Source organism: Furipterus horrens, unplaced genomic scaffold (genome assembly GCF_987537825.1).
Source record: "Furipterus horrens unplaced genomic scaffold, mFurHor1.1.pri manual_scaffold_12, whole genome shotgun sequence".
In the NCBI taxonomy this organism is placed as follows: domain Eukaryota; kingdom Metazoa; phylum Chordata; class Mammalia; order Chiroptera; family Furipteridae; genus Furipterus; species Furipterus horrens.
This window is the reverse complement of record NW_028327182.1, coordinates 87,374,341-87,401,377: the sequence shown is the minus strand read 5'-3', so window position 1 is coordinate 87,401,377 and position 27,037 is coordinate 87,374,341. Positions and strand designations below refer to the sequence as shown.

The following is a 27,037-nucleotide window of genomic DNA, read 5'->3' as shown; positions in this document are numbered from 1 at the left end:
ATTCTTTCTACATTCTTGTTAGAATACAGAATTCCTGACAGGAAACCCTAGATTGCAAAAAGCGTTTCATTGCCCCCTTGTGAGACAAATACTTCTTTCTTTGGCACTCAAGGTCTCTTAACTATTTTTGAATGCCTCATGCTCTTCCTTTTCGCTTTTTGATACAAGATCGTTCAATTGACTTTACTGTGATTCTAATATCCCCAGTACTTTTTACATCCTGCCTCAGGTCTTTTCCTTCACCTGAAATATCTTTCCTCTTCTATTAATATCTGAAAATATCTATCATTCAATGTCCCTCTAATATGTGACCTCTTACATGAAGCCTTCTCTGGTTCCACCACAGTAATATCCTTGCCGAGATTTGTATTGAACATTTAGAAATTTTTTTCCACAGGAGAATTCTTAATATGATTGTCATATCCAAGAGCGTCTCATACTATCTTCTAGTGAAATGTTACATCTTCCTGTAAACATTAAGTTCCTTAAAATGAGGCACTGTTTTTATATTCTTTATAGCATCTAGCCATAAAATAAACTTTTTTTTTTAAATTTTTTTATTTTGGTTTTTCAATTACAGTTGTCCCCTTTTCCCCCAATTTCTCCCCCACCCAACCCACCCCCTCTCCCTTATAAAATAAACTTTTAATAAATGTTCATTAAGCTATAACCCAGGGAGGCATACTGTATAAATTGAGTTCTTTATCACTTGTGGGTTACAGGACCAGTATCATTACTTTCTGTTCCCTTTTTTTATATTAACAATTGCTAACTAACAATAAAGATAAAAGAGATGAAGATGTTTTAATCCATTTTTCAGGTAATTTTAGCAATTATAGTCTAAAAGACTAAACTGTTGGAACAGTAAAGCTGAGTTTGGGGAGGAGCTGAGGACAACATGATTTAAAGAAACAAACGTGGTGAACATTTAGGAAAAACATTAAGAGAAATAAAATGTGGTATGTTTCAGTGGTGAAAAAGATAGCATTATGCTCATTTGGAAAATGCTTAATGTATTTTTCCAGTACCTAATAAATATATTTCATGGTAAAGAAGAATAAGCTATTGATGGTATTTAAATTTAGAGATTTATGTGCAATTAAGTATTGGAATTAAGTAGTAGATTTTGTCTTTAGCCACTATAAATAAAAAAATAATCATATAATCTCAGGAGTAATAGAAGAACAGATGTCAAAAGTGACATCAATTAAGTATGAAATAGTATCACCTAGGATGTCAGGAAATAAGAGTTCTAAATCTGGTTTTACCCAATAATACACTTTAAGACCTTGAATAAATTCACTCTCTCTGACCTTCTATAGGTATGTTTGACTAAAATCTTTAAGGCCTCTTTCTGATTAAATATATCTAAGTCAGTAAGCATGAAAACTGGAAGGATACAAAAAAAGGGGGCAGGTTTAAGCAGTAAGAGCCTAGAAGATTTGGAAGATTTTATGATGATATAAATATGAGGCAAGATTGAGAACAAAGTAAAAAAATTTATGAACATAATGAGTAGGATATGGAGCATAGCTCTGAAAATACAGGCAGATATTTTGAGTGCTATGTTATCATCTGAGCATTTTAAATAAAAATAGGCCTGGGTTTGCTTTGCACTAAACTGCATAATGTTAATCTATGATATTTATGATTACTGATACACTACATATCTTGGGGCTATGTAGAAATCTGATTTACTTTTTAAAAAAAAATTATAGGAAAGAAGTGGATTGTGTATGTATGTTTTATAGAGGGATTTGTTCATGGAAAGTTATTGCTATAGCATTTACAAATAATTCCTGTAACTTCCCAGTTAGGAGAAATTAAAAATGGAAAATAAAATAATGTGAATTCTTATCACTTTTTGAACTAGAGAAAATCATACATTTTGACTATTATTAATCAAGTTTCCTTTGACATATGTTAGCAAGGGAGCTGGCAGGTAGCATTATTTCCATTTGATGCTCAGAGGCAGTTAGTGATGGGATCATGGAACAGAATTTTGAGAAGCCAGATAGTAATCTAAAACAATGAAGGTGACTACAATGGACTCTTAAGTCTCTTCAGTAAAAGTTCTTGATTCTTTTTTCTATAACATGGCAGAATAGATTACTACATTACTTTATGGTTCAGATGGAGATATGTAATACATAGATCAATAAATCAATCAAATAGAGATAGATAGAGATTTTTTAAAAGCTGACTGAAGGAAATCTGAGGGTGAAATAAACAAAATACTTTCAGACAAGATTAAGAAGAAATTCTGCAACAGTCCGTCTGCAAGGTGATGGGCACGTAGCTAGAGCAAGGCTAGCAAAGAGAGCCCTTGTGGGAGGTATCACGGTAGCATTATGTTGTCAATGTTCTCAAAAGTCCTATGCAAGAAGCTAAGAGAAAACAGGTTGATGTCTGTACTTCTACCTGCTCAAACTACCTAAGATGCTAAAAACATTTATTGAGACACTTCTCGCATTTTGGACTTAGCAGTAGAAGAGTATAACAATGGCTAATAAAACAACAACAACAAAAAAAAAGTCATAATATAGTAATTGAGATTAATGCCATATGAAGAACAAAATGACCATAAAAAAGTAACATCTAATACGCCTAGTATCTTTAAAGAAAACATTTACCTGGTTCCCTTACTCTGATAGTCAGATACCTGGTATTCGGTTTTTTGTTCTTGTTATTGTTGTTATTTTAGAAATAACTTTATTAATTCTTGAAATTATTTTTTAAAATTTTTCAGTTGCAGTTGACATTAAATATTATATTAGTTTCAGGTGTGCCATATAGTGGTTAGGCATTTATGTAACTTGTAAAGGGCTCCCCCAATAAGTTTCTTACCCACCTGACAACCATGCACAAGTATTACAGTGTTATTGACTTTATTACCTATACTGTACTTCACAGTTTTGCCACTATTTTGTAACTGCCAACTGCTATCAGTGTTTTTATATAAAAATAGACAGAAGGGATTTTTAATTCAGAATTTTATAAAATAACATGTATTTGTTATGATAGAACTACTGCTGCAACATTAGAGCTGTATACAGCTACTGTATACAGTTACATGCAAAATAACTGAAAGGATAATTAGTGATTATGAGTTTCATTTCTAGAGGCTAGGAGCCTAGATTTAGTCTGTATCTCCCTTGTCCTGTCTCACACATTCTGTTTTTTCCTGGAATGCCTGTGTCTTGCTTTAGAGCCTGAATTGCTAAATCAAAGTCTTTGCTCCTCCACTTAAAAAACAAACAAACAAACAAAAAAACAAAAAACAAACAAACAAAAAAACCCCACACCATTCTTGGGTACCATGAATTTGCTTCCCTTCAGTTTGCTCAGCGAAACTCAGGCTACAAATTGGGTCTTTCTGCTTTGCTTGCTGCCCCCTTCATCTCTGTGCAGAGTCTACTGTGGTCTTTATTGTATGGAAGTTAAACTCCCCTTGTTGGGAAGAGCATCCCACATGGAATAGGAGAGAGGCACACAGATGCCCACTGATATAAACCACAGTTCTTGTGCAACACCTAAACATGTGTTTCCAACATTAAGCTATAGCTTAGGAGAATTTGCTAATTACCTAATGCCCAGTAGTAGATAGTTTACATGATGATTATGTGAAAAATTGAGCAACAACAAATAACACACATACAAATACAGGAAGCATGTAAATGGTTCTTCTCTTAAGATGATAGAAATATAAATTATATTTTTCTTATAATATCTTTTCTAGGCTTTCATATTTCTTATTATAAGTAGAGTGGTTTTTGCAATGAAAATACAATAGAACATTACTGTCCACTGTTGCATATGAAGAGAAAGGGACAATGTGCCCTTGAGAAGAACAATGACATCTTGAAAACTGAGTAACCATGAGAGGAAGGTTCTAAAACCCAAGTTAGACCTTAAAAAATAGAAGAGATCAGAAGAATAGAGAGAAGCAGGGACAAGGACTTCCAAAGAAACAAACAAAATGGACTGAATATTCTTACTCATGAGACAATCTTTACCTATTTATGTGGCCACCTTTTAGAATTCTTCAGTTGTTACATCTCCCAACCTAATTAAAATTTGTAAACAAACAGCTCTAACCAGTGATGCTAAATATAGTTGTGTGTTGTCCGTGGGCTATGTATGTGGCTGAACCAAGCAATTTAATATGCCTCTTTTAAAATGTTGTTAATTCGATTATTCTATGATACATGCAAGTTTGTTTCTTCCTTTTGGAGCTGAATAGAAAATTGCTAAGTGTAGGGAATAATACTTGCCCTGTGCACTCTGTGTAGAAGAGAGACTATTAGTAGGACACCTTTAGGTTCTAAAGACATGCTCAGTGCCATCATTATAAAGAAGTGGTCACATACAAAGTATCTGTTTTGCTGGGCACATAAAACTCAAATGCCTAAGTCAGTGTTGATCTAACTCAGTACTCAGAGACACCTGGGAAGTTGTGAGGATAAGTAGTCAAAATTTTCCCTGTAATCCCTCCAACTTATTTTAGAATGTCTGTATCTATCTAGGGATTCTACTTAATATTTTACTTGAAAAAGAATTCCTTTACTCATTTTCACCTGTTTGCCATTTTCTTTGGTGTCATTTTATTCCATGTTCGAAGTACCCTTCAAATCCCACTCCCTCAATAAAATCTTTTCACATTGCTGTTCATTCTGATCTGAATCTAACAAATACCCAACTTTGTCACTTTCAGCTATAATGTTTTAGCTGTCTACTATGTGTGGTTTAGTTTCCCTTGTGGGTATCACTCATGAGTTATAAGTTTTTACTTATACATTTTCTATACGGCATTGACCTCAATACAGTGAAATCTGCCTATATGTGCACAACACTCATGTGAGTTTGTGCCATCTTTGACTCAGTGTGTCTTCTCTGCCCCCAGGTTCTGAGAACCTAGAAAAGTGCTAGGCACCCATAAATATTTATACACAATGAGGATGTCTAATTTCAGGCTACGTAACCCTTGTGAGTACAGGACATTGTGCTACTCAATAGCAGGGCCTGCCTCTGTTCAGGAAGGCCAGTCTTCTTTATTCGGCATTATTATGTAACAAATAAAAGGCTTTGGCTTTACTTACACAATTGTCTTAACAAATGACAAATCCATTTTGCCTGTGCTTTACAACTATGATCAGTAATTGTAATTTCTTTTTAAAGGCCCCCCCGGACCCCCAGGTGAAAAAGGAGATAGAGGTTTCACCGGAGATGCTGGCCCACAAGGCAGTCCCGGCCCAGTAGGTATGGTAATAGGAACTATGGACTCAAGCTTACTCGTCTACTACAGGGCTGTGTAATACCCCTCCATGTGTGTGTGTGTAGGGGAAAGAGCTATTTGAGTATTTCCCTGTGGGCAGTGTGTGTATGTTGTGTGTGTGTGTGTGTGTGTGTGTGAGTGTGTGTGTGTGTGTGCGCATGTGCATTGTGGGGCATATTACCTGTCCCAACAGCCTAATTGTTCTAATGTACTGAAGAGCAAGCAATGACTCTGGAGAAAGTTAAAGGCTTTAGCCAGAGCAACTACATGGCATTGTTCACAAATCTCATGAATCTAGGGAGTGTTATCTATTTCACAGACTGCAATCAGCATATGGCCGTGATCTAGCTTTAGATCTTTAGATCGCACATGGAGACTATGAAAACCATTTTCATGTTGAATACATTTTGCAAGTTATCTGGTTTTTCAGATACAAACATTATACGTTAATATAAATCAAAGGCAAATTGGATTAGATTCCTTCTCCAGTCCATAAGTGGAATATATCTGTGTAAATCTACAAAATCCAAATGTAAAAACTGACTGGAATGCAGTTGATTTTCACCTCTGTTGTCAGACATTGTCTGTATTTTACTTAGAGCAAAATTGTTTCCAGTTGTTTTCCCTGTCTGTGTTGTAATCTGAAAGCAATATTTTGAAAGAAGATAATATAGAAGGCAGAAAAGGAGAAAGAGCAGAAACCTTTTTGTTCTCAAGAAAATCCAGAAGACAACAAAAACATGATTGTCATGTTAGTCTTGGCTAGAAATCAAATACCCCACATGCTTTTTGAAAGTAGGGAGTATATTGCATGGTCTAATTATAACTAGAATGGTTTGTGCTGACAGAAAGTGTCTAAATATCATGTACTTCATCTTAGTTTTCTGCCTTTGGATTATATAAAATGTTCTTCTTTCTGATTAATGTATTGACTAGCCCAGGTTAGATCAGAAAAATAATTTTTAGAAATGAAAAGCACGAATTTTACAGCGGCCTGGCTTTTGTATAATTGTGTTTTAAAATCCAGTGTATAAAGTTTACATTAAAAAGTTTAAAAAATATTTTAAAGAAAAAAAAAATATATATATATATAATGGGTTGTTTGTGTGTCTTTGAAAGCACTGCCAGGTAAGATTTTTTATTCAGAAAAGTCTTTCTACTTGACTAGCATTCAGCAGATATTAATAATGGTGCATTAATGTCTTGCAAAATAACCAGTATTATGTCAGCTGCCAAAGCTACTATTGTCAAAGGTCTGCCAGCTCCTCCATTATGAAGTGCAATGGTCAACACTTTATAATCAGACATAAAAGTCCAGGCTGGGCTACAACCTACCATGCAAAGCTTTGTCTGGGAGCATCTTTTGCAGCTATTTCTGCACCATGGATGTATGAAATGTAAAGAGGGGTTTAAAAGCCTTAGCTGTAGTTAATACCATACAGATGCCATTACAAAGCTGCTTTGATTCTTGTAGTGAGGGTGTAGTCTGCTGCTGTTGGTACTACTCCTTTACACAAACATGCATGATGCAGGCCTTCACAAAAGAAAGATTTCATTTGTTGCGGTGATAAGTTGACTCTTTTGGATGATTGGGTCACTGTTTGGCTCAGTGTACTGCAGGAGAAGTATTCCAGCTTTCAGGCACCGCAGTTGATTCTTTCTACTTAATTACTGCATTCTATTTCATTTTCTGCCAAACTGCCTAACTCCCCAAGCTTAGAACTGGAATAAGGAAGTCATGAGTATATGATGGACTGTCCTGATAATTCTACTTCCTTATTTGAGTAAGTTCATGAACCTTCCCGCCCAATACATCTAACTAAACCCTTTAAACTTAGCTTGAGAAAGTCAAAGTCATCCAGACTTAACAATGATAGTATGAAAATCTGAGAAACTCAAGTGGTTTATGCTAGTGGACGTAAATAATCAATACCATCACAATTCTTACTCATGTCCATGCTGCATATAATGCTAAAGTATGCTTTACCTCAAAATAATATATCAGAAATTTATTTCAGAGTGTCATTTCCTTGGACTAATGCCAGGGGGAATGACCTAGTGCCTTTAACTTGAAAGAATGTTTATTGAGTACTTCCCCTGTGCCCAGTTCTCTGCAAGGCTCTGTGGATCCTGCTCACAGAAGTAGAGAGTTTCTGCCTTCACAGAACCCACGGTACAATAAATAATTAGATAAGGGCGAGAAATGTCATGATCAAGGACTGTTGGTCTCATCTGAGATCCTTTGGGGACCACTTTTAGGGTTATTCCACGATGACAGCAGGGCTTTGAAGAACACCTCCTTAGTTCCTACATGTCCTTGTGCTGCCTGTAGCCATTTAGTGGCCTGTTTTTGCCCCTTGTGGGATCACAGGTTAGCCTGACCTGTATGCACAGAAGGCACCACCTTCATAAGAATCTTTGAGAGGGAAACAAAGACTACTTTGGCTGCAAAATTTACATCATCAACCGCTGCTGTCAACTTTTCTTACATAGACTGAATTTTCCACCATAGGAGATGTGTCTCTGGGGAAGAAATGAACTCTATCATAACTGTGGATATTGGAATATAGGAACCATAATTTAGTAGTCTTTGTATCCACACACGCCTTTATTCCATCCCACCCCTACCCCCAGACTGACCTAGGAAGGTCTTCCCTCTGGCTTCCCTCAGGACAATGCTTGCTAAAATACAGGTTTGAGTAAGGAATGTTGTGCCAATGAATCCCAAAAGGTCACTGCTAACTATGTGCATGTTGTTAAATAAAACTAAATGTAGCAACTTTCACCAAGAGCTGGTGAAAAGAATAATTATGTTTACTATAAAGAAGGAGGAGAAGAGCCTACACAAAGCATTTGTCATATGGGAGGCACTTTCTCTAAGTGTTTTGCATTAATTAGCTCTTTGAATCATCACATAAAATTTATGATATAGGGACAAATAGTACACCATTTTACAGATGCACAGGGAGGCTAAATGGCTCGCCCAAGATCAAGCTGCAGCTGGTAAGTGGCAGAGCTAGTATTTGAACCCCGATGGACACGATTGCATAGTCCATATTCTTAACCAGTCTGCTAGACCCCAGAAAGAAGCCCGATTGCAGAGCTGGGCGCCCAGAGCATGTGCATAATTATCAGACCAGCCTTACAGAAGCGGCTGGGTCTCTCGTCTTCTGTTCCTGCTTCTATAAAGTGACAGATGCAAATTGCATGAGGCGTAAGGCCCCTGGAAACCCTAACATGTCATAGCTGAGATTCTGTGTGAAATGTACTTGTCTTGCCTGTGGATTAGAAGCAGGGGTCAGACCCTTCCCCCTTGACACAGATTATTGCAGAAAATCAACTAATTGCTAACTGAAAGCCTCAGAGAATCTGGTCTCTTGGAATAAAATTCCATAGTGGTGCCTGTATTTAGGGGTCCCATTTTCAAACCTCATTAAAAAAAAAACTATTCACGTAACTCTATGGGCTATACAAAGTCTGTTTAAACATCTCCCATAATAAAGCTCTAATAACTAGTAATTTCTGGTATCACAGTGCTTCATCGAAGGATTCTTTATTCACCCATTGAAAATGTAACACAACCCCTGGCCGAACACTGAATGTCACTAATCTGTACTCATTAAGCCATCATTGGAGAGGCTCTCTGATCTCCCAAGGCATTCTCTATTACATTTCTTTGTTTTTCTAACATTTTAATCTCCGTAATTACCTTCTATATTTATTCGGTAATTTTCTTACCATCTGTCTCCACACTGGAAGATCTATTTGGATAAGAACCTTTGTAACTCCAGGAATGTGCCTGTACTGAAACAATGTGCTTGCTCAATACATTCTTCTTGCAAATGCTAAAAATGAGAATCACCAGTGAGTGGCACTAAGTGGAGAATGTTCTAAGATAAGGAAATAAGGAAGTTCAGAGTCAATGTTTTTATTTGTAAATTTGAGTGACAGATTCTAAGAATTGCAAGTGCAAAGGGTCTAACTGCCTTGATTGGATAATGAAGAAAGATATAAATATTAACTTATTCACCTGTTTTGAGAACTGATGTTAGGTCTTTATTTGGGTGTATGCTGTGAAGTTCAGCTAATGTATACTGCAAAGTATACACAACTATATATACATACATATATACATATTATGTATACAATATATCTATGTGTACACAAAATAACATATATTGAGAAATTGAATTAAATGGAGATGTTATGACTTTACTAATATTTCTAAACATAATTTATAATTTTATGGCTTTGGATATCTGTTTATTATTAAGTAGAATCCAACTTTTACAGTAGATTGAATAATATTTCTTAACTATTTACAATAATACACTTCTTAATTTGAGTTCTTTTAGAGAACAGTTAGCTCAAATTTAGGGGTCTGTATGAATGAACCTTAATAAAATATTTTTAATGAATTAAATATGTATAAGCTATAAGCCCTGCCTCCTGGAACTTTAACCTAATGGCAATATATTCAGAGCTTGACATTAGCAAAAGATGTATAATCAAATTTTCATAATATGTTTCCCAAGGAATTAACTGAAATTTGGATACCTGGGAACTAATGATGACACCTAAAATTACGTTTTTACAAAAATTTATCTTCAGATACTGAACTTCAGGAATAGAATATTTATTCCACAGGAAAGTAATATTTGCTTTTATATGCAGTTTTCATAGTTACTACAGCAATTTAGGACAAAATAAAAAAGCTGCTTTTATTTAAGTATGTAAAACCATGGTTTTGTATATGTATATAAAATATACCCAAAATGTATGTGTGTATGTGTAGTTATATTGCTGTTTGTGATTACAATGGAATATGTAAAAACAAGTCCATGAGAGCTAGAGTAATATATTCCAGAACTAAGAGCCCAGTTAAAAAAAAATACTCTGATATTTCTCATTGCTTGAGCTGTGCTTTTTCTAGGACAAATCTTAAGAATTCAATTTTCAGCTTAAACATTTAGAATTTATAAATGTTTTATAATTTATAAACAGCAAAATCCTTCCATTTGAAGATTCCTGATTAGATGACATAAGCCTTTTGGTTAAAATGACAAGATTTTTTTCCCTGACATGTTTTTATTTATAATAGCGATGTCACTTAATGAAAACCTACAATGTACTAAATACACTAATGTTTCTATTTACAGTTTATATCATCTGTCAATGGCACACATGAAATTTTAGGACAGATATTTTTACTCTATTTGAAGATTTCCCTATATTATATTTATTAATGAATCTAGATTGTTTCATTGCACTTTGAAGTCTATGTGAAAAATGAATTATAACCACTGTGGTTTTTTATTCATTAACCACGCAGGTCCCCCAGGGCTTAAAGGTGATCGGGGAGCAATTGGCTTTCCTGGAAGCCGAGGATTCTCAGGACCAGCAGGGAAGCCGGGGAGGCCAGGTATTATGATAATATATATTTTCTTTATAGAATATGTAAAATAAATGCTAGATAGTGTTTCAACTTCTTAGATAACAAAAACAATGATCATCATAGTATGACTAGTGGTACTTACATGACATATATTTAGTAACCTGAAACATTTTAAAACGGACTATTGTCCTCCTGAGAAAAGTTTCTGTGTCCCAAAGGAAAATCGTTTTTTAAAAAAGCAGAGGATTTATAAACTTCATATGATCATAAATCACCATGAAAAAATGGTATCTATTTTAGGACAAAGAGTGTGGGAAGGCTGGCAAAGAAGAACAAACATGCAAATTATAAATAACGCTTTAACCAAACCTGGCCAGGTTTGCGGTATTTTGACGGTACCTGTGTTTACGGACTGTGTCAATGCAGTCAGGCCTAGAGGGCAATCAGCCGGCCACAAGTGACCAACCTACACAGTCTCCACCAGAGACCCAACTTACCTGAACTGAATGGCATATGTATGTACCAGCCATCTCTAAAATCATGTAGCTTTTCTCAAGCCCTTTTGGCAATGTGAAAAGAAATGTTTGTTCATTTGTTTGTTGGAAATTATCTGTTTCACTCAGGAACTGCTGAATTTCCTGTATGGGCAATTTGTGTTCAATAGATAAATATATTTAAAAACCTTGAATTTGACAACATTGTAAAGCTACTTATAGATTCTAAAATAATCCAAAATAATTCTGTGAAGTGAGAAAACATATATTGTATCTGTTTTCTAAGTTTAAAGTTAAAATGATGTATTAGTCTGGATCTATCTCAAATAGCTGGCTACTCATTTACCATCCCTGGCAAGTCATGGTAAAATATTGTTTGGAGCTCTTTCTGGTGCAGTTTCTTTGTGACTTCCTATTTACATTAAATCATAATGGTTAACTTTATAAATGAATATCATGATGGACTATCAGTAATCAATATGTATCTTAAAGTGCTTCAAACAGACTTTTTTGAGGAGTTTTATTGTTTTTATTTTGGATTAACAGCTTATTTTTTCTATTTTGCTTACTTTATTCTTTTTTTTTATCACAAAGCAAGATGTTTGTACACGTTGGTTATTAACTGTAGCTTATACAAGTTTTAGATAGTTTTCTATCCTTAAACTCCTGAAGTTCAACAGATGCTTACTAGCCAGAGTACTTGGGAGAGCATTCATTCAATCACTCATTTATCCTGTCAACACGATTTTCTGAGGGTTCACTGTATGCTGGAGATAAATATAACACCGCTGCTGCCCTCAAGATCAGGTGACAGGAAGATGCAGAAGCACTCAGCTCTAATGCAATGTGGTAAGGAATAAGCATTTAGGAAGCAGGACCGAGTGCTGTGGGAGTAGAGAGCAGAGGACAATTATTCCTGTACAGCAAGATGTTTTACAGTGTTTGTGCTGGCCTAAGAGATGCAGAGAATTTCTTTAGGTCTCTGACTTGCGCAGGCACCAAAATCATCTGCAGGGCCTGCGTAAACAGCTTACTGGGCTTGACCTCCAGTGTTTCAGATTCGATAGGTCAGTGATTGCGCTCCCAGAAATTCAGTCACAGCCCAGGCTTGGGATGCACCCCTCTAAGGAAATGGAAAACAAGATAGATAAATTGCAATGGGACTATAAAAACACAGTTTAGATTGTGGTGACAGACACGAGGATTCCTGGCGGAGAAGGAGGGAAAATAAAGGGATGAATAAGCCCAAACCAAGTTAATTGCACCTCGGTGTGGTCTGCTTTTAGGAAAATGGGACATTTAATGCCGTTGTACATAGTTTAAAATTGTTAGGTTTCAGGGGGTTGGTGGAGGTAGAGGAGGCCAGCAGGCAATGCTGAACAAGATGGATTATTAAGTATGCGACGTGGTAAGCTGGGGTCGGGGCAGACAGAGTTTTTAAAGAGTTCTGTGGGTTGGAATACATAAGCAGTTGCCCCCTGTACAGCCAGCAGCCTGGCGGTTGGACAGATGCCACTTCCTGATAGTCGCCTGAGTCTAGGGCAGCCAGGGGCAGCAGATTTATTGGGGGTTAGGCAGTCCCTGACCCCAGCAGTTACTGTGGGGGCTTGCTAACACCAAGCCTGGATTCCCAGAACCCAGGTATTATGCCTAAGAAAAATAACGTGTGTAAAGGATCTACTAAGAACAGTGCCAGGTTTGTAATGGGGCTTCTAACATGATACAATAATAATAAGTAATATAATAATAATAATTATCATCAGCATTATTATATATGAGTTTCTGTAGGTTGTTATAAAGTGATATTCTAGATTACTCTGTGATGTTCTGTCTCCATTTAAAGCAAGCATTGGGAATTGCCCTAATTTTAAAAAGTTTTTTTTTTTTTTTGTCCTCTCCACCCCTCAAGGATATCCTGGACCAAAAGGCCAGAAGGGAGAAAAGGGGAGTGGAAGCAGCTTCTGTAAGTTCATCGTCTTTTGGTTTTTGGTGTGCACCTTCGTAGAAAGCAAGCTCTGATAGTAGTCGTTGGGCCTGGGGCAAATATTGAGAAAGGACCTCAGCATTGATCCAGAGAGGTTTTGTGGGAGTCAGTCACCCTTTTCTACAAGTGAGGTATGTTAATTGGAGTAAAACAAATAGATTAAAATCACGCAGCTCTTGGAATCTCATTACCCATTTGTATTTTGTTTTCGTGATGAACACAATTTTCTAAAAATACCACGTAGAGAATTGTTCAATTTTCAAGCCAATTTCTATCTGGTGAAGGAAAATCGAACTTATGAATAGAAGCCATTACAGCCTCCTCGCCTATTAACTGAGCTAACTGGAATGTTATGTGTAGGAATCTGGACCATCTAAGAACTCTGCCAGACTAATTCTCAGAGGGCTGGGTTTTTGTACTTTGGTTCAGTTTACTAAAAGCTTGAAGAGTGCTATTCTGTACCCAAGACCTTTAAAACTAGAACAGAATAGATCTCACAGAAGGGGTCTCTGCCTGCTGGAGGGTTAACCTCATACTGCAATGTACAGAATCCATAAATTGGGCCTTAAAAGCTAAATATTAAATGAAGTGCCTTCAAAATGCCATGCTGCCACGCAGTCGTCGTGTCTTGGTTGAATCTACACTGATATAATGAAAGGATTATGAAAAGGAATAAGGATTTCCTACTTGACTTCTCAGAATTCAAGTGTTCCTCCCATATACTCTCAACAGGAACTCCATGTGATGACCCGTAAGGGGTCTGTTTCAGGCAGATTATGTCAAGTCCTTTAATATACCAAAAATTAGTGGTTTTCCATTATAATTATTGTTTAGAAATATAGTACTGATTTCTCTACATTAACAACAGTAATTATTTTAACCTAATACTATGTATGGGGCCACCTTTAGACAGCTTAGGGTCACCATTGTGAATGCCAGGCATTAAAGTATGGTGTGACCATATGACTCTTTCCAGATCTGTTACATTGTTGGTCTGTTTGCCCTTGACTTAAGTAACACTGAGTATTGTGCGTATCCTCAGAGTGCTTTGGTGTTATTCAGTGATTATTAGAGTTGTTATTTTATTAAGATAATAGAAACATTAGTATATTTTTTCTCCCTTGATTACTTTTGTCTGCTGTATACTTTTTTTTCTGCTTCTTCCCCCTTCTCTTTGTCTCTCCATTTATTTTCAGTTGTGTTCCGTGTGTATATCTTCCCTATCTTCATGTTTTTCTCTATCTGTATCTCTACCTTTATCTTCAGTTCTTCTTTATCACCTCTTTGCCTTTTCCTGAGACATTCTCTGAGCTACTTAATTTTGAGCCTAGTTCATCTTGGCAAAGACAGGACTTTTTACATTGTGGTCTGTAAACTGAACACACTCACACACTCTTCTGTAGCCTGAGGGGATCAAATGCTTTGAACAATTTTTTTCAGATGTATTCAGAAATGTTTTCAATTACAGATATTTTTGTGGCTATTTGAAGTTTATATGCATCCTTTCTTTAAGAAAGCATTAAGAGATCTATTTCCGTGCACAAGTATACAGAGCCTCCAGACTCCATGGGGAGTATATAACTCTATAATGCTTCAAAAAGAGAGAAAGAATTATATGTACAAACATCTATACAGTATGTTTTGTTTTTTACTTATTGAAGTTAATATGCTAGTCATCTGCCCATATGGTTCTACATTTTTTTTCGAATGGTTATACATTATTCTATTAAACAGCTATACTGTAATTACCATGATATAGCATTCAATCCACTAGTCATGAACACTAGAAGATTTTTGTTTGCTTTAATTTGGCTTTAATAAACAATGCTATATTCTGCATCCTCATACATGATCTTGTAGGAATACTTTTTAATTGAGAATTTTCTAGAAGTAGAATCAATAATTCAAAAATGACATGCATTTTATAGTTCAATGGATTCTTACAAATGGCTCCTAAAAGACTGTATCAATTTATTCTCTGTGAAAGTGCCCAACTCCCCACATCTTTACTTAATTCTGATATAGAGAAATTTATGTTGAATTATTTAAATATACATTCTTTTATATTTTTCAGGCTCAACTTAAATATAATACAAGTAACAATTGATTTCCTCTTTTATGTATGTGTCAGGACCGGTGCCGCTCCCTGATCCTACTAGGGCAGGGCCCTTTTAAGATCAGGTGGGTTGGGTGGGACACCCTCTGCCACCATCTCACTAAAAGGCCCTTCACCTCTGGACAAGTCATCAGCACAGCTGACTCCAAGATCCCTTTGTGGCTCCTCCAAACGACCTTGGTTCCTGTGTGGTACCTGGCTTCTGCATGGCTTCCTCACCTAGTCCTGGGTGTTGTTGGGGCCTCTGTTCTCATGCTCATACCTCTCCCACTCCAGTATCCCACCATCGCCACCATCCCCTGACATCCCTAACTGGGGTGGCTCCCATAACACTGACTGGCATGCTGTCGAACTGACCCTCAGAGCCAAGCCACAGTCCCCTGCCACCCAATTTAACCCATTGGGTTCTAGGAAAAACCTTGTGGGTACTGACTAGCTGTGAGTTCTTTGCATTCAAAAACACTCTTTATAACAGAAAAGAAAATCCATTCACTTATTCATTCATGCACTCCACATATATTCATGCTGTACCTGGTGGAGCTGGACTTTACAAGTAATAAGATAGCCATTATGTCTGGCCTTAGAGAGCTAATTATATTACACAGAACAGCAAAGCTATATTGGGAAAAGAATAGGACCGAATGGGTGTTTGAGATCAAGATTTTTAAATTCCTTAGAATATTAAAAAGGTAAATTGATTTTGATTTTATTAGTTTACCTTCTTGTCCTCTTAGTCTCCAAATTACAGTATTTTTTTTCTTCAAGTTTTGTAGTGAGGTAAAGTGGAGCTTGAACAGCTCATTCAACACATTTGAATCAAAATCAAAACTTTTCTTAAATTGGTTATTTCAAGCAAGAATTTTATATCATAAAAACATAATACTGATAATTTTTTATTCTGAAAAATCTCTTTGTATTTTGTGCTACAATATCCAGTATAGATCCTGGAGAAAAATAAATATTTCAGTAGAACTGGAGATATTTTGAGAAGGTGAAGAAAGAGGCAGACAAAAAAAATTGAATAGGAAATATGTGGGATTCTATCTTAGTTTTTAGTATTCTGTATTAACAGATCACATTTTCACAACTCCTCCTTCCTTCAAGGTTTAACACAGTCCCGGGGTTCTAGTGGAATTCTAAGTAGTGTGCCTGTCTGTATCTCACTACCACTTCCCTCCCCTCCCCTCCCCTCCCCTCCCCTCCCCTCCCCTTCCCTCCCCTCCCCTCCCTCCCCCTCCCCTCCCCTCCTTCCCCCTCCCCTCCCCTCCCTTCCCTCCCTGCCCTCCCCTCCCCTTCTCTTCCCTTCCCTTCCCTGTGAAATGGACATTTAACACCTACCTCACAGGGTTGTTGTGAGGGTCACATAAGATACTGTGTGTGTAAAGATGCTCTATAAAATCATAAAGTGCTTTAAATATGTAAGTTAAGGTTCACAGTACTCTCTCTGAACTGGAACTGCCGTTCCTTGTTGCTATAATGCAGACATCTCAAATCAGTAATTAGAAGGAGTGAAAGCCAAATGAACATTTCAGAAGCCAAATAAATGTCACGGACAAAAAGAGATATTCTAGACAATAAGATTTTACATTGATGGAACAATACAAGTGTGACCAGATCACACATCACGGAGTTTGAGCCAAGCCAAAGAGCAATAAATTATAAATAAAAACACCAACTAAGGAGAGTGCATGCCAGAGGCCAGAAGCTGTCAACGGAGGTCAGAAGAAAATGTCAGTCTAATAAAACAAGAGTCCGGGCGCTGAAAGACAAAGCAGGAGCCCAGGACACTGCTGATGGGAAAGCTGCAGAAGTGCTGAGCTAAATTAGAGTTGTCAGTGGTACTCCAGTCTGTGCCTGCATGACACCAAAGTCTCTGGGAAAAAAAAAAAGTGTAGGGAGGACTCGGCCAGCTGTCAACAGGCCCAAATATTAGCAAACTGCCCACGCTGACTATCCAGTTAATGGAAACATCTGGAGACTAGTTGGATCTCTTTGTTCGCGGTTTAATTGGATGTGACTTCCTACCCAACTTCCTGTTCAGCTCTCAGGTAGAGTGTGACAACTCCCCACCCTCCTTTCACTGGCCAGCAGACCTTGGGCCACATTGGCCACAGAATGGCTCACATCCCAGAGATCCTGGGAGACAAGTCTGGGGGGTTCAACTCACAAGTTACCTGACACTCCAGACTGCAAATAGATTCTTAAGTATCTGAAGTACTAACCTTAACTTTCCAAAATAGTGGAGGAGGGCTTCTCTTTTTAGACAAAAATAGATGCTGAATTCCCAGTTTAAATACACAAATTATACCGACTTTAATTATGTCTAATGCCTGGCAAGACTGAGTCAAGCTCTTCTGCTAGTTGCAGGGTTGGTCTGCTGTGTTCTCGGCTTATCTTGGAAGGGTTAGTGTTTCACTGGAGCAGAAGAATTTCTGCCATGTAATTAAACATTGTGTGCGGCTGTGTTGTAAACATACCTATACCACGCGTGAATTGTCGATATGTTTTTCTGTGCTTTGCTCATGCCCATGAGACTATAAGTAGAATGTGACTTTAGAGTATCATATCTTGAAACTCATATAATGATATGAACAATCAATTTGTCACTCCTTTGATGTCTATTGAAAACTCAACTAAATCATAAATGAATTTTGGTCTTTTTCAAATCATTTAATTGACCAAAGCAAAGCCTTCTCCTCCAATCACTACATAATTATAAGAACGAACATTTAGAGAACATTTGCTGTGCACCAGGGGCTTTTGAGGCATTATCTCATTTAATCCTCAGAAGGGTCTTGGAGGTAAGTTCTCTTATAATTCTCATTTTATAGGTTAGGAGCTGAAGCTTACTGCTAAGAAGGGGAAGAGCCAAGTGTATCAGTTTCCAAAGTTTCTGTTTGTAACTATGACTCCATCCAACAGTCCCACTCTGGTTTTATGTATTTTTGATATAACACCATGGATATGCATTATGGAGGGTATGGAGAGAGGAAGAAGCAAGAGAGAAAGATTTGTCGTGAGCAGTTTGTTTTTCTAGAATGGGCCCAATAATTTGAAGACCAGAAGGAGATAAAAATTTATACAGCACGACTTCCATTAGGTCAAATCCCAAAAAGCATTGTCAATGAACCTTTATTTGTTTATGTTTATGCCTTCAAATACCCCCGATCCATTGCCTCCAGTCTCTCCCCCCCCCCCCCCCGGATATTACTGAGAAATATGGTCTCCCTTTAATGCTCACCAAACTTCCATTATCAGTAATGAGAGTCACTTATGTGCAGGAGAAGGAGCTACCTGATACTATTCTCTCTTTATTTCAGTAATTGGCTCACATTTAACATTTTTCAGTATAATTTGGCCGCTTGGATGTCCCTGTTTTACTGTCTCTTTTTCACCTCCTCACTTTCTCAGTGGCCCCAGTTAAGATTTAGCACAGCAGAGTGAACTTGAGCAGGTGACAGCTCCGGCTATCTCAGCTAAGTGCTGCTTATTCTCGACAGTTATGTAATGTTGAAAGCTTTATGTAATCCCACTAACAGCTGCAAAAACACATTGTGTCCCATTAACACTAGATGTGTTCCCTAGCGGTGTGTATAACAAACACATCTTGCACATTGAAATAGAGATTTCAATCTGCAACGGATCCAGCAGTTGATACCTAACTGTGTTTAGTCCTTATCCCAGCTGATTCTCACAGCCTGGTTCCCACCAGAGCCACTTAGAAGGGAAAAAAAAAACAAACCTCAAGACAGCTCCAGCTAGTCTTCTGCACCAGCAAAATTTGAAATTCATCCAATTATGTGCTGGAATACAGTTACAGTAGAGAGACACACCACCTCCCATTCCTTCACAGCCGCAGGGGACCAAGTAGCTCTCCTGCCCTTCTTCAGGGAACTGCGTCTTCCTTCCTAGTCTGCAGTGAATTTAGTCTTAGACTAATGCAGGATTGTTTACTGAAAGCCCAGTCTGACTATAGGTTCACATCCTATCATGTGCACTCTTCTCTGGAAATGCATCGTCCTGCAGTGTGAATCTCAAGACCAAATTTTCTAGAATCACTGTTACTTGCTTGCACATAAAGCATCCAAGAAATATTCCACTGTGGCTTAACCTACAGACTCTTGACCCTTTCCTGGAATGCTATAATGATTCCCGCTTCCTGATTCCCCTGAATTCTTTCTCACATCTGACCTCATCCCTTGCGAAGTAAAATCCCCCAAACCCAGTGACCTTGCAGAGGCTTATTACAGTGAACTATTTAAAGGAATCATCATCTGAATTCTGCAGCAAAAAGAAAAACAACAGTTTTTCTAATGATATTTATCATAATTTTTAATTTTTATTTTCTAGAAGTCCTGAAAGGTAAATTCTTTTAACTGAGTACAAATATAGTTTTTTTTTCTTCAAAAACTCCACATGGCTTTAAGCATAATTCATTTGTCCCATATAAAGCAACTACATGTTGTACTCCAAAACATTCTTCACCCCAAACTTTTCCCTGGCATTTATTTTATTGTATTTATTTTTATAAAGAGGGGAAGGGAGGGAGAAAGAGAGAGAAACATGGATGTGTGAGAGAACAATCCATTGCCTGTTACTACTCTCCCAGCTGAGGACCTGGCCTGCAACCCAGTCATGTGCCCTGACCAGGAATTGAACCAGCGACCTTTCGGTTCACAGGCCAGCACTCAGTCCACTGAGCCACACCAGCCAGGGCTCATGGAGTATTCTCATTCAATCCTATTACCTACTATATCAACTGCACCTAAAATCATTATTACTGTATCAAAAGAACATGTAAAATATTGATCACAGAGAATAGCCTAATGAAAAATTATTATTATTATGTTGAGACATCTAGTAGGTCCTTAAATGCTTTTGCAACCTTTAAATAAGAGTCTTCTGACCCTTTAAAATAGGTATTTCAGTGACAAAGTAATTATTTTTGGTAAAGAGAGGCTTTTAATGTGTTCAGGTCACAGCATAGCAGGTATGGTTGCTTACTTCTCATTTATAAGTTAAAGGAAAAGCTTACATTTTCAAGTTGGTACCCATTGAGATACTGTAGTTCTCATTTCATTTGGAAATAAAACAAGTGAAAAAAGAAAAAGAGAAGTATATTAATCTGCTAGGGTTGCCAAAACAGAATAACATAGACTGAGTGGATTAACTACAGAAATTTATTTTCTCGCAGTTCCAAAGGCTGGGCGTTGTCAGGCCACCAATCCTCTCTGATTAGGACCCCACCTTATGTCCCACCTTATGTCCTCACTGAATTTTAATGATCTCTTTAGAGGATCTATAAATACAGTCACATTGGGCGTTAGAATTCCAAAATATGAATTTGGGGAGTACGATTAATCTCAGTGTCTCTGGGCAGTCTCATGTCTCAGTCTGAGCAGTACCAGGCCAAAACTGTGCCGGAACGTGTAAGATCCTGCCTCAGTTTTCTTTGCTTTTTTGTCATTTTGTTCTCAAAGAGGGCCTAGATTGTCCTAGAAATAAATGCAAGGCGCTCTGGTGTTTTTATAGTTATGAGAACAAATTCAATTTCATTTGTTTCTTGTCAACACTGCGGTTTCACATTTCAGTGATGTTCTTTTACATCGTTGGGTTTTGTGAAATAAAAATTGCCAAAATAATGCCGTTTACGTAGACAGTAACTAATGATGATGAGGTTAATGACAAACAGAATCACCTGGAAAATCACTTCTAATGTTCTTTGTCAAACAGTGCAATATATGTATCTGTAAGAATTTTTAAAAGTAGAAAATAACAGTCACTACTTTATTCAAGGAACAGAATCTCTTGGTTCACATAATTAAGAATTCCAAGAGCTCGATTTTGTTTCAGGCATGACAGGATCCAGGAGCTCGTTTGGACTTAGTTTTCTGTCTCTGTCCTTTTCTTTTACATGTTATTTTCATTGCCCAGGAAGCTCTTCCTATGCTTCATTATTTGCATACCTAGCCTTGTCTGGGAAACAATGCCTCCTTCTTTCCTTCCAAAGAACTCATGTTGTCTCTGCTTGGATCCTGAGTTTTCCCTTGACTAACAATTTTAGTGTCTGAAGAGTGGGTCACATTCATTGATCTACCAGATGAGGTAAATACAAACTGATAAGTTAGAAAGGATCACCCCTTGTGATTCTCAGAGTGCAGGCAAAAGGACCCTGAAAAAGTAGATCAACCTCACTGTGTTGTCCAATAGTATCTAGTAATACTCTCGCTAATTGCTATTGGACAGCAAAAATTTGGTCAATTTTTCCACAAAGTAAAAGATTTAAACCTAAGTAACCATACTAGATTCTAATATTGTTCTAGCAGCTGTTCCCAGGCTATACGAAGATCTTATAAATGACCTCTAAGGCTTTTATCGTATGTGGATGGCTGGAATTAAGATACAGAAATTATGATTTCAAAGGTCTGGGTTATGATCACATATACGTAAATTCCAAAAGCTCTCCTTGGGATTCTGAAGCTCAAAGTAGTTCAGAAACTTTTTTTTAAATATATGATTATTTTGTGCTGCCATCACCCATCCTAATCATTAGGCCAGAAATCTAAATTTTAAAGAAATAATAATATTAATGATAACAAGCCTATAATATATAGGCACTTTGTATACTTCCTTCACTGAAACGTCACAGGAAACTGTCACTCTTTGCTCTTTTTTCCCATTAGGATTTAGACAGTTCAGTAACCTGTGCAAAATCATATAGCTAACATGTATATGGAGAGTCTGCAGCTTGAGTCATGGTTTATCCAATTTAAATTCTATTGCTAGGTACATTATATTTTACCTTAATCTGACTTTTGCTCTTAAACCTCATCAAGGTATATTTGTGAGCTAAAGTAATTCACACAAAAGTCTTGGGAGAAAATTACAAACATGTCATAAAAATGAAAAAAAAATTAAAGTGAAGACAGTCAAAACAGTATGTCCAAGGTCATAAAGGAAGTTTGTAGCATGACCAGACTTGGGCCTTGGGGTCTTGACTTGCAGTCTAGAGAAGCATCCTGTTTCATGATAAGGACCCTTTCTCTGCTCTAATAAATAAACCCTGAGACCCTCCCTTTTGAAATAAAGCATTTAATTAATAGGTTAACCTTACTAAGAACCCACAGGTTGAGATAAGCCATATTTTATAGGGTTTTTTTTTTTTTTTGGCCTCTTTTATTTTCTGTTATTACCCAAACAAGATATGCCGTCCATGTGTTCTTTCATGTTTCTGAGAATATCGACTTTGATTACACAAAAGTAGTCAAGATGTAAGGTAAGCAAATTGAAGCAATGTTTTCTGGAGAATTTTTGTTCAACTTCTGTGGGATTTTTGAGGCATCAAGTGCTCTGCCCTTAAATAGCTCTGGGCACAGCTGTTAGACACAAATTGCAGCCTCTCCTGTCAAGGACAGAGGTGGTGAAGACCATACACATTGTTGTCTTCTAGCGACCCCAGTAAGTCCATCAGAAAACAGCTTGCAGAACTCTGAATGGTTATAAGCAGAAACAAAATCTAACCCACAGTGCCAAGGAGAATATATATTATCTTTTAGTTTACCTCCCAATCCAATTCAAGGTACAAACACTCAGTAATTTGGAAAATTATTTTTTCTTCCTAAAAAGTCAGAAAATTTGTACTGAGTTGACAATCCTGCTAAAAACAGGACAGATTCAACTTTAGTGGGACAATTTGAGACATTTTTCTCCAAAAGCTCAAATGCCTTACGGTCTATGCTACCACAGGTTCCTAGAATAACTTTTGGAATAAAGTAGAATTAATTATTCTATTACTTCTGTTTATATTGTACTTCACAATTTAAAATACATTTTTCCCCATATTGTCATATTTGAAACCTCTGTTGTAGAAAGTAGGTGTTATGTTTATTTTATTATTTTTTCCTTTATTTTTATTGTGGACACTATTATAGATGTCCCTGTTCCCCACCATTCCTGCTCCGTCCTTGCATCTATGGGTCATGTATGTATGTTCTTTGGCTAATGCCTTCCCCTTCTTTCATTCAGTCTGCCCCCCCCATTCTGTTTATTTTATAAATGCATAAATGAAGCCACATAGAAGCTCGATCACTTATCAGTGTCTCAGGAGCTTATAAAGAGGAACATGAAGAGTACTGTGAGGTCTGGCTGAGGACTACATTTTAAGAAATCAGAAAGAATAATAACGCAATTTATGCTTTTTTATGATGTGAGTTTTCTAAGTTAGCTTTGTTTCATATATTAATGGATGACTTGATTATTTTTATGCCCTAAGGTTTTAAGTGAAAAGCAAAAATTTAAATACCCTGCAAATAGATAAAAAAATAAGTTTCCTTTATATATTTTAAAATAGTCTCTTAAGTAACTCTAGAGACTAAGACTCACTTAGAAATAAAATATTAAATAATAATATTGGTCTAAATGATAACAAATATCCCAGTAAATGAACACTGTCCCTTGAAGAAAGGAGTGTGCTTTTGAAATGCGGATCTTTTTATATAATTGGCATTTTTGAAAATCCAGTGGTAGAAGCAGCATCATAGTTCGTGACACTGAAGAAAACTTATACCAACAATGCTCTGCTTTCCTTGTCGCACCTGATTTTTCAGTTTTGTTTGTTTTTCACACATAAACTTATTTGTAAGCGTCACATTCCTGTGAAGGTCTGTATAACTAGAGAGAGATTCTGAAACACCAGGTTCCTCTTTCATCTTAAATATTTACCACTTTTTAGCAGTAAAGTCTCATCGTATGATTCAATTAAAAAACTGACAAATTAATATTGAACATAATAGCCTTCTGCTACTTTTAAGCTTTCATACATTGAAGTAATATACTCTTAATAATAATTAAGTTATTCCTTCAGTATCATCTGAGTTTAGTACGGTTTAATTTGAACCAGCAGATTCTCAATCTTTATTTTAGTTATTCAGCAGTTGAATTATGGGTGTTCAGCCTAATCATGGTTGACTTTTCCAACTAATTCCCAGTGCTACCAAAATATCTACTACCCAGTTGTTCTGTAGTCCTCAAATCTTGGGGGTCAGTTGGTTCTTTAATATTGAAATAAAATTGTTTGAGCACCAACCTCATGCTCTAAGGCAATTCCAGTGATTGCTGTCTAAAATAGTCTGATGAAAATATAGAAAATTTATATTTCTCTGTCTACTTATTCAAATCCCTGCCACCTCTGTGATAGTGGGTTTAATAGTGTTTTTAAAAATTCATGTACACCGAAAACCTCAGAATATGACCTCATTTGGAAGTAAGGTCTTTGCAGGTATAATTAAGCAAAGGCGAACTCCTATTGGATTCAAGAGGGCCCTAAATCTAGTGACTGACACCTTTATAAGAGGAGAGCATACAGAGACACAGTGAAGATCACATGAAGACAGACACAGAGATTGGAGTGATACAATTACAAGCCAAGAAGCCACTAGGAGCCAGGAAAAGGCAAGAAAAGATTTCTCCTGAGCCTTCCAAGGGAGCATCACCATGCTGACATCTTGACTTCAGACTTATGGCCTCCAGAATTGTGAGAAAACATGGGAGGTCTGTTGAGAAGGTATCCAGCCACGTAATATGAAAAATAGAGACATTTATTGAAGAAGATACAAGATATAAGAAACGTTGTACATAGGACAATGACGCCTCAGTCCTCTTCAAAATAGGCACCTTGGGACCTCACACAGATCTCCCAATCACCACCAGGTGCCCCGTCGTATTTTCTTAAACCTCATCAAGGGTTTGAATTATCTTCTGTTTCAAAGGTGATTTTAGTTTTGGGAAAAGCCAGAAGTCACAGGGCACAAAATCTGGGCTGTAGAGGGACTGAGTCTCCTGGGTGATTTGAAGTTTTACCAAAAAACTCTGCACGAGACTTGATGCATGAGTGGGTGTGTTGTCATCATGAAGCTGCCAATTACCAGTTGCCCACAGCTGTGGCCTCTGAATCATCTGAATAGTTTCCACAGGGGACTGTTCAAGCTTAACACAAAATTCAATGAAGATCCATTGCTCTACTCGCTCAGTCATTTGAATGCGATGGCCGCACAGTACACACGCTCACTCAATGGCATCTACCACCCCATTGACTAGTACAGTGAAGTCTTCATTGTTCACACATGTGCATTCCTGTCCTCTCTCCTTGGCTGCCATGTTACATCGGTGTCATGAAAATTGTCCTCATTATATTAACCATGGCTGGACTTTTTCCAGACAGACTTCATATTTCCATTTTTTTAAGTCACACAATTGTGAGCATTTGTTACAATAGCCCTAGTTTCTTGTCTTTATTCTGTTTTGGGATTTCCAGAATATGTGTCTCTCTTGACATCCAGATAAAGATTCAAAATCCCAGAGAAATGTAACTTGTTTCTCCAGACATTTCATATCTGGTTGTAGCTTTCATAGCTAAGTGCCTCATTAAGATAATTATCTTAAATGAAAAATTGTTCCCTTCCTAGAGGAATTTTATCACATTACAAGGACTTCCAGGTCATCCTGAAATCATTAAATAAAATTTCTTAGTTATATTTGGAACTCAAATATAATAATTACCATTGTAATATATTTAAATCTCAATTTAAATAAATGATATAAAAATGACTGTGAGGTTAACAATATCATAATTGAAAATGAATTACACTCCTCCAGTCATTTTTAACCTTGGTTCTTCACCCAAGCAGCAGTGACAGACACATGTACAAAAGTGCCAGAGTTCACACACTTCCCAACTTCTCTTTCCAAATTACAATGCTGTCTATCTGCTAGTGGTCTGCAGATTCATAAGACCTTTTTTCTAACTTTTAAGGAAAAACCTATATGAAGCACTTCTACAATTTAGTTAGGGCTTATTTATGGCTACATCGATAGCTCTGTGAGTGTTTTGTCTTTTTAAATAAGATATATTTCACATATAAAGGAAAGAAGGAAGACCATTTATAAAAAATAGCAAATAAGTAGTTGTTTACAAACCACCTGGATTTTAAAGATATTGAAATTTTATCATGCAAACTGCAGGTATTTTGTTTTTAAAGATATACAATTTTAACTACCACATTTCTTTCTCCTCAATTTTATAAATTTCGACTTGGCATCATAGACCTATTACAATAAGGATATCGGCCATTACGTATTTTATTAAATTAATCTTAGTTTAAAAATTGTAATTACATAAAATTAAAAAGATTATATATTCAATTTCTGTTTCATATACAGAAAGAGTTACTGTCAATATGCTAAGATGCTTTCTTCCATTCGTTTTATATATCAACATTTACATAATTGAAATAAAAACTTTAATATTAAGATAGTCATTTAATATTATATTATCATCCTCTCCCCCATTTCTACATGATCCTTTTGACAGTTGTGCTTGATGCCCCTAAAAGTACCCATTAGGGTAACTATCCCTCTATTCTAAGATATTTAATATATTTTTGTTTTACAACCTTTTTTAAAAATAAGACTGCAATAAATGAAATAAAAATAACCTCTGAACTTGTTAATTCTTATTATATATGGTGTTATTTCCTCAGATTAAATTGCAAAACATTTTGTAAAATATCTGCTTTATTACATATTTTATTTGGTAATTAAGGTCATAGAAATATAAATGTACTATTAATATAATAAATATTTATATGTGGACTTTTAACAATAAATAGAAATTATCATATTACATTCTTCTCTCCAGAACTAGGAAGTAAGAATAGTAAGATTGCCTTTAAAAAGTTAAATTACAGTGAATCAGGGCGGAGATAATGTCAAATCA

The 27,037-nt window shown here is 36.6% G+C and overlaps 1 protein-coding gene across 2 annotated transcripts in view; it reads left to right on the top strand.

Annotated features, from left to right (window-relative positions):
- Nucleotides 1-27,037, top strand: part of MSR1 (macrophage scavenger receptor 1) — a 65,548-nt gene that overhangs the window by 23,876 nt on the left and 14,635 nt on the right. For both annotated transcript variants that reach the window (XM_090258556.1, XM_090258555.1), the window contains 3 exons: nt 5,179-5,259; nt 10,608-10,697; nt 13,074-13,127. In XM_090258556.1, the coding sequence (XP_090114682.1) occupies nt 5,179-5,259; nt 10,608-10,697; nt 13,074-13,127 (225 nt within the window). The remainder of the gene's footprint in view (nt 1-5,178; nt 5,260-10,607; nt 10,698-13,073; nt 13,128-27,037) is intronic.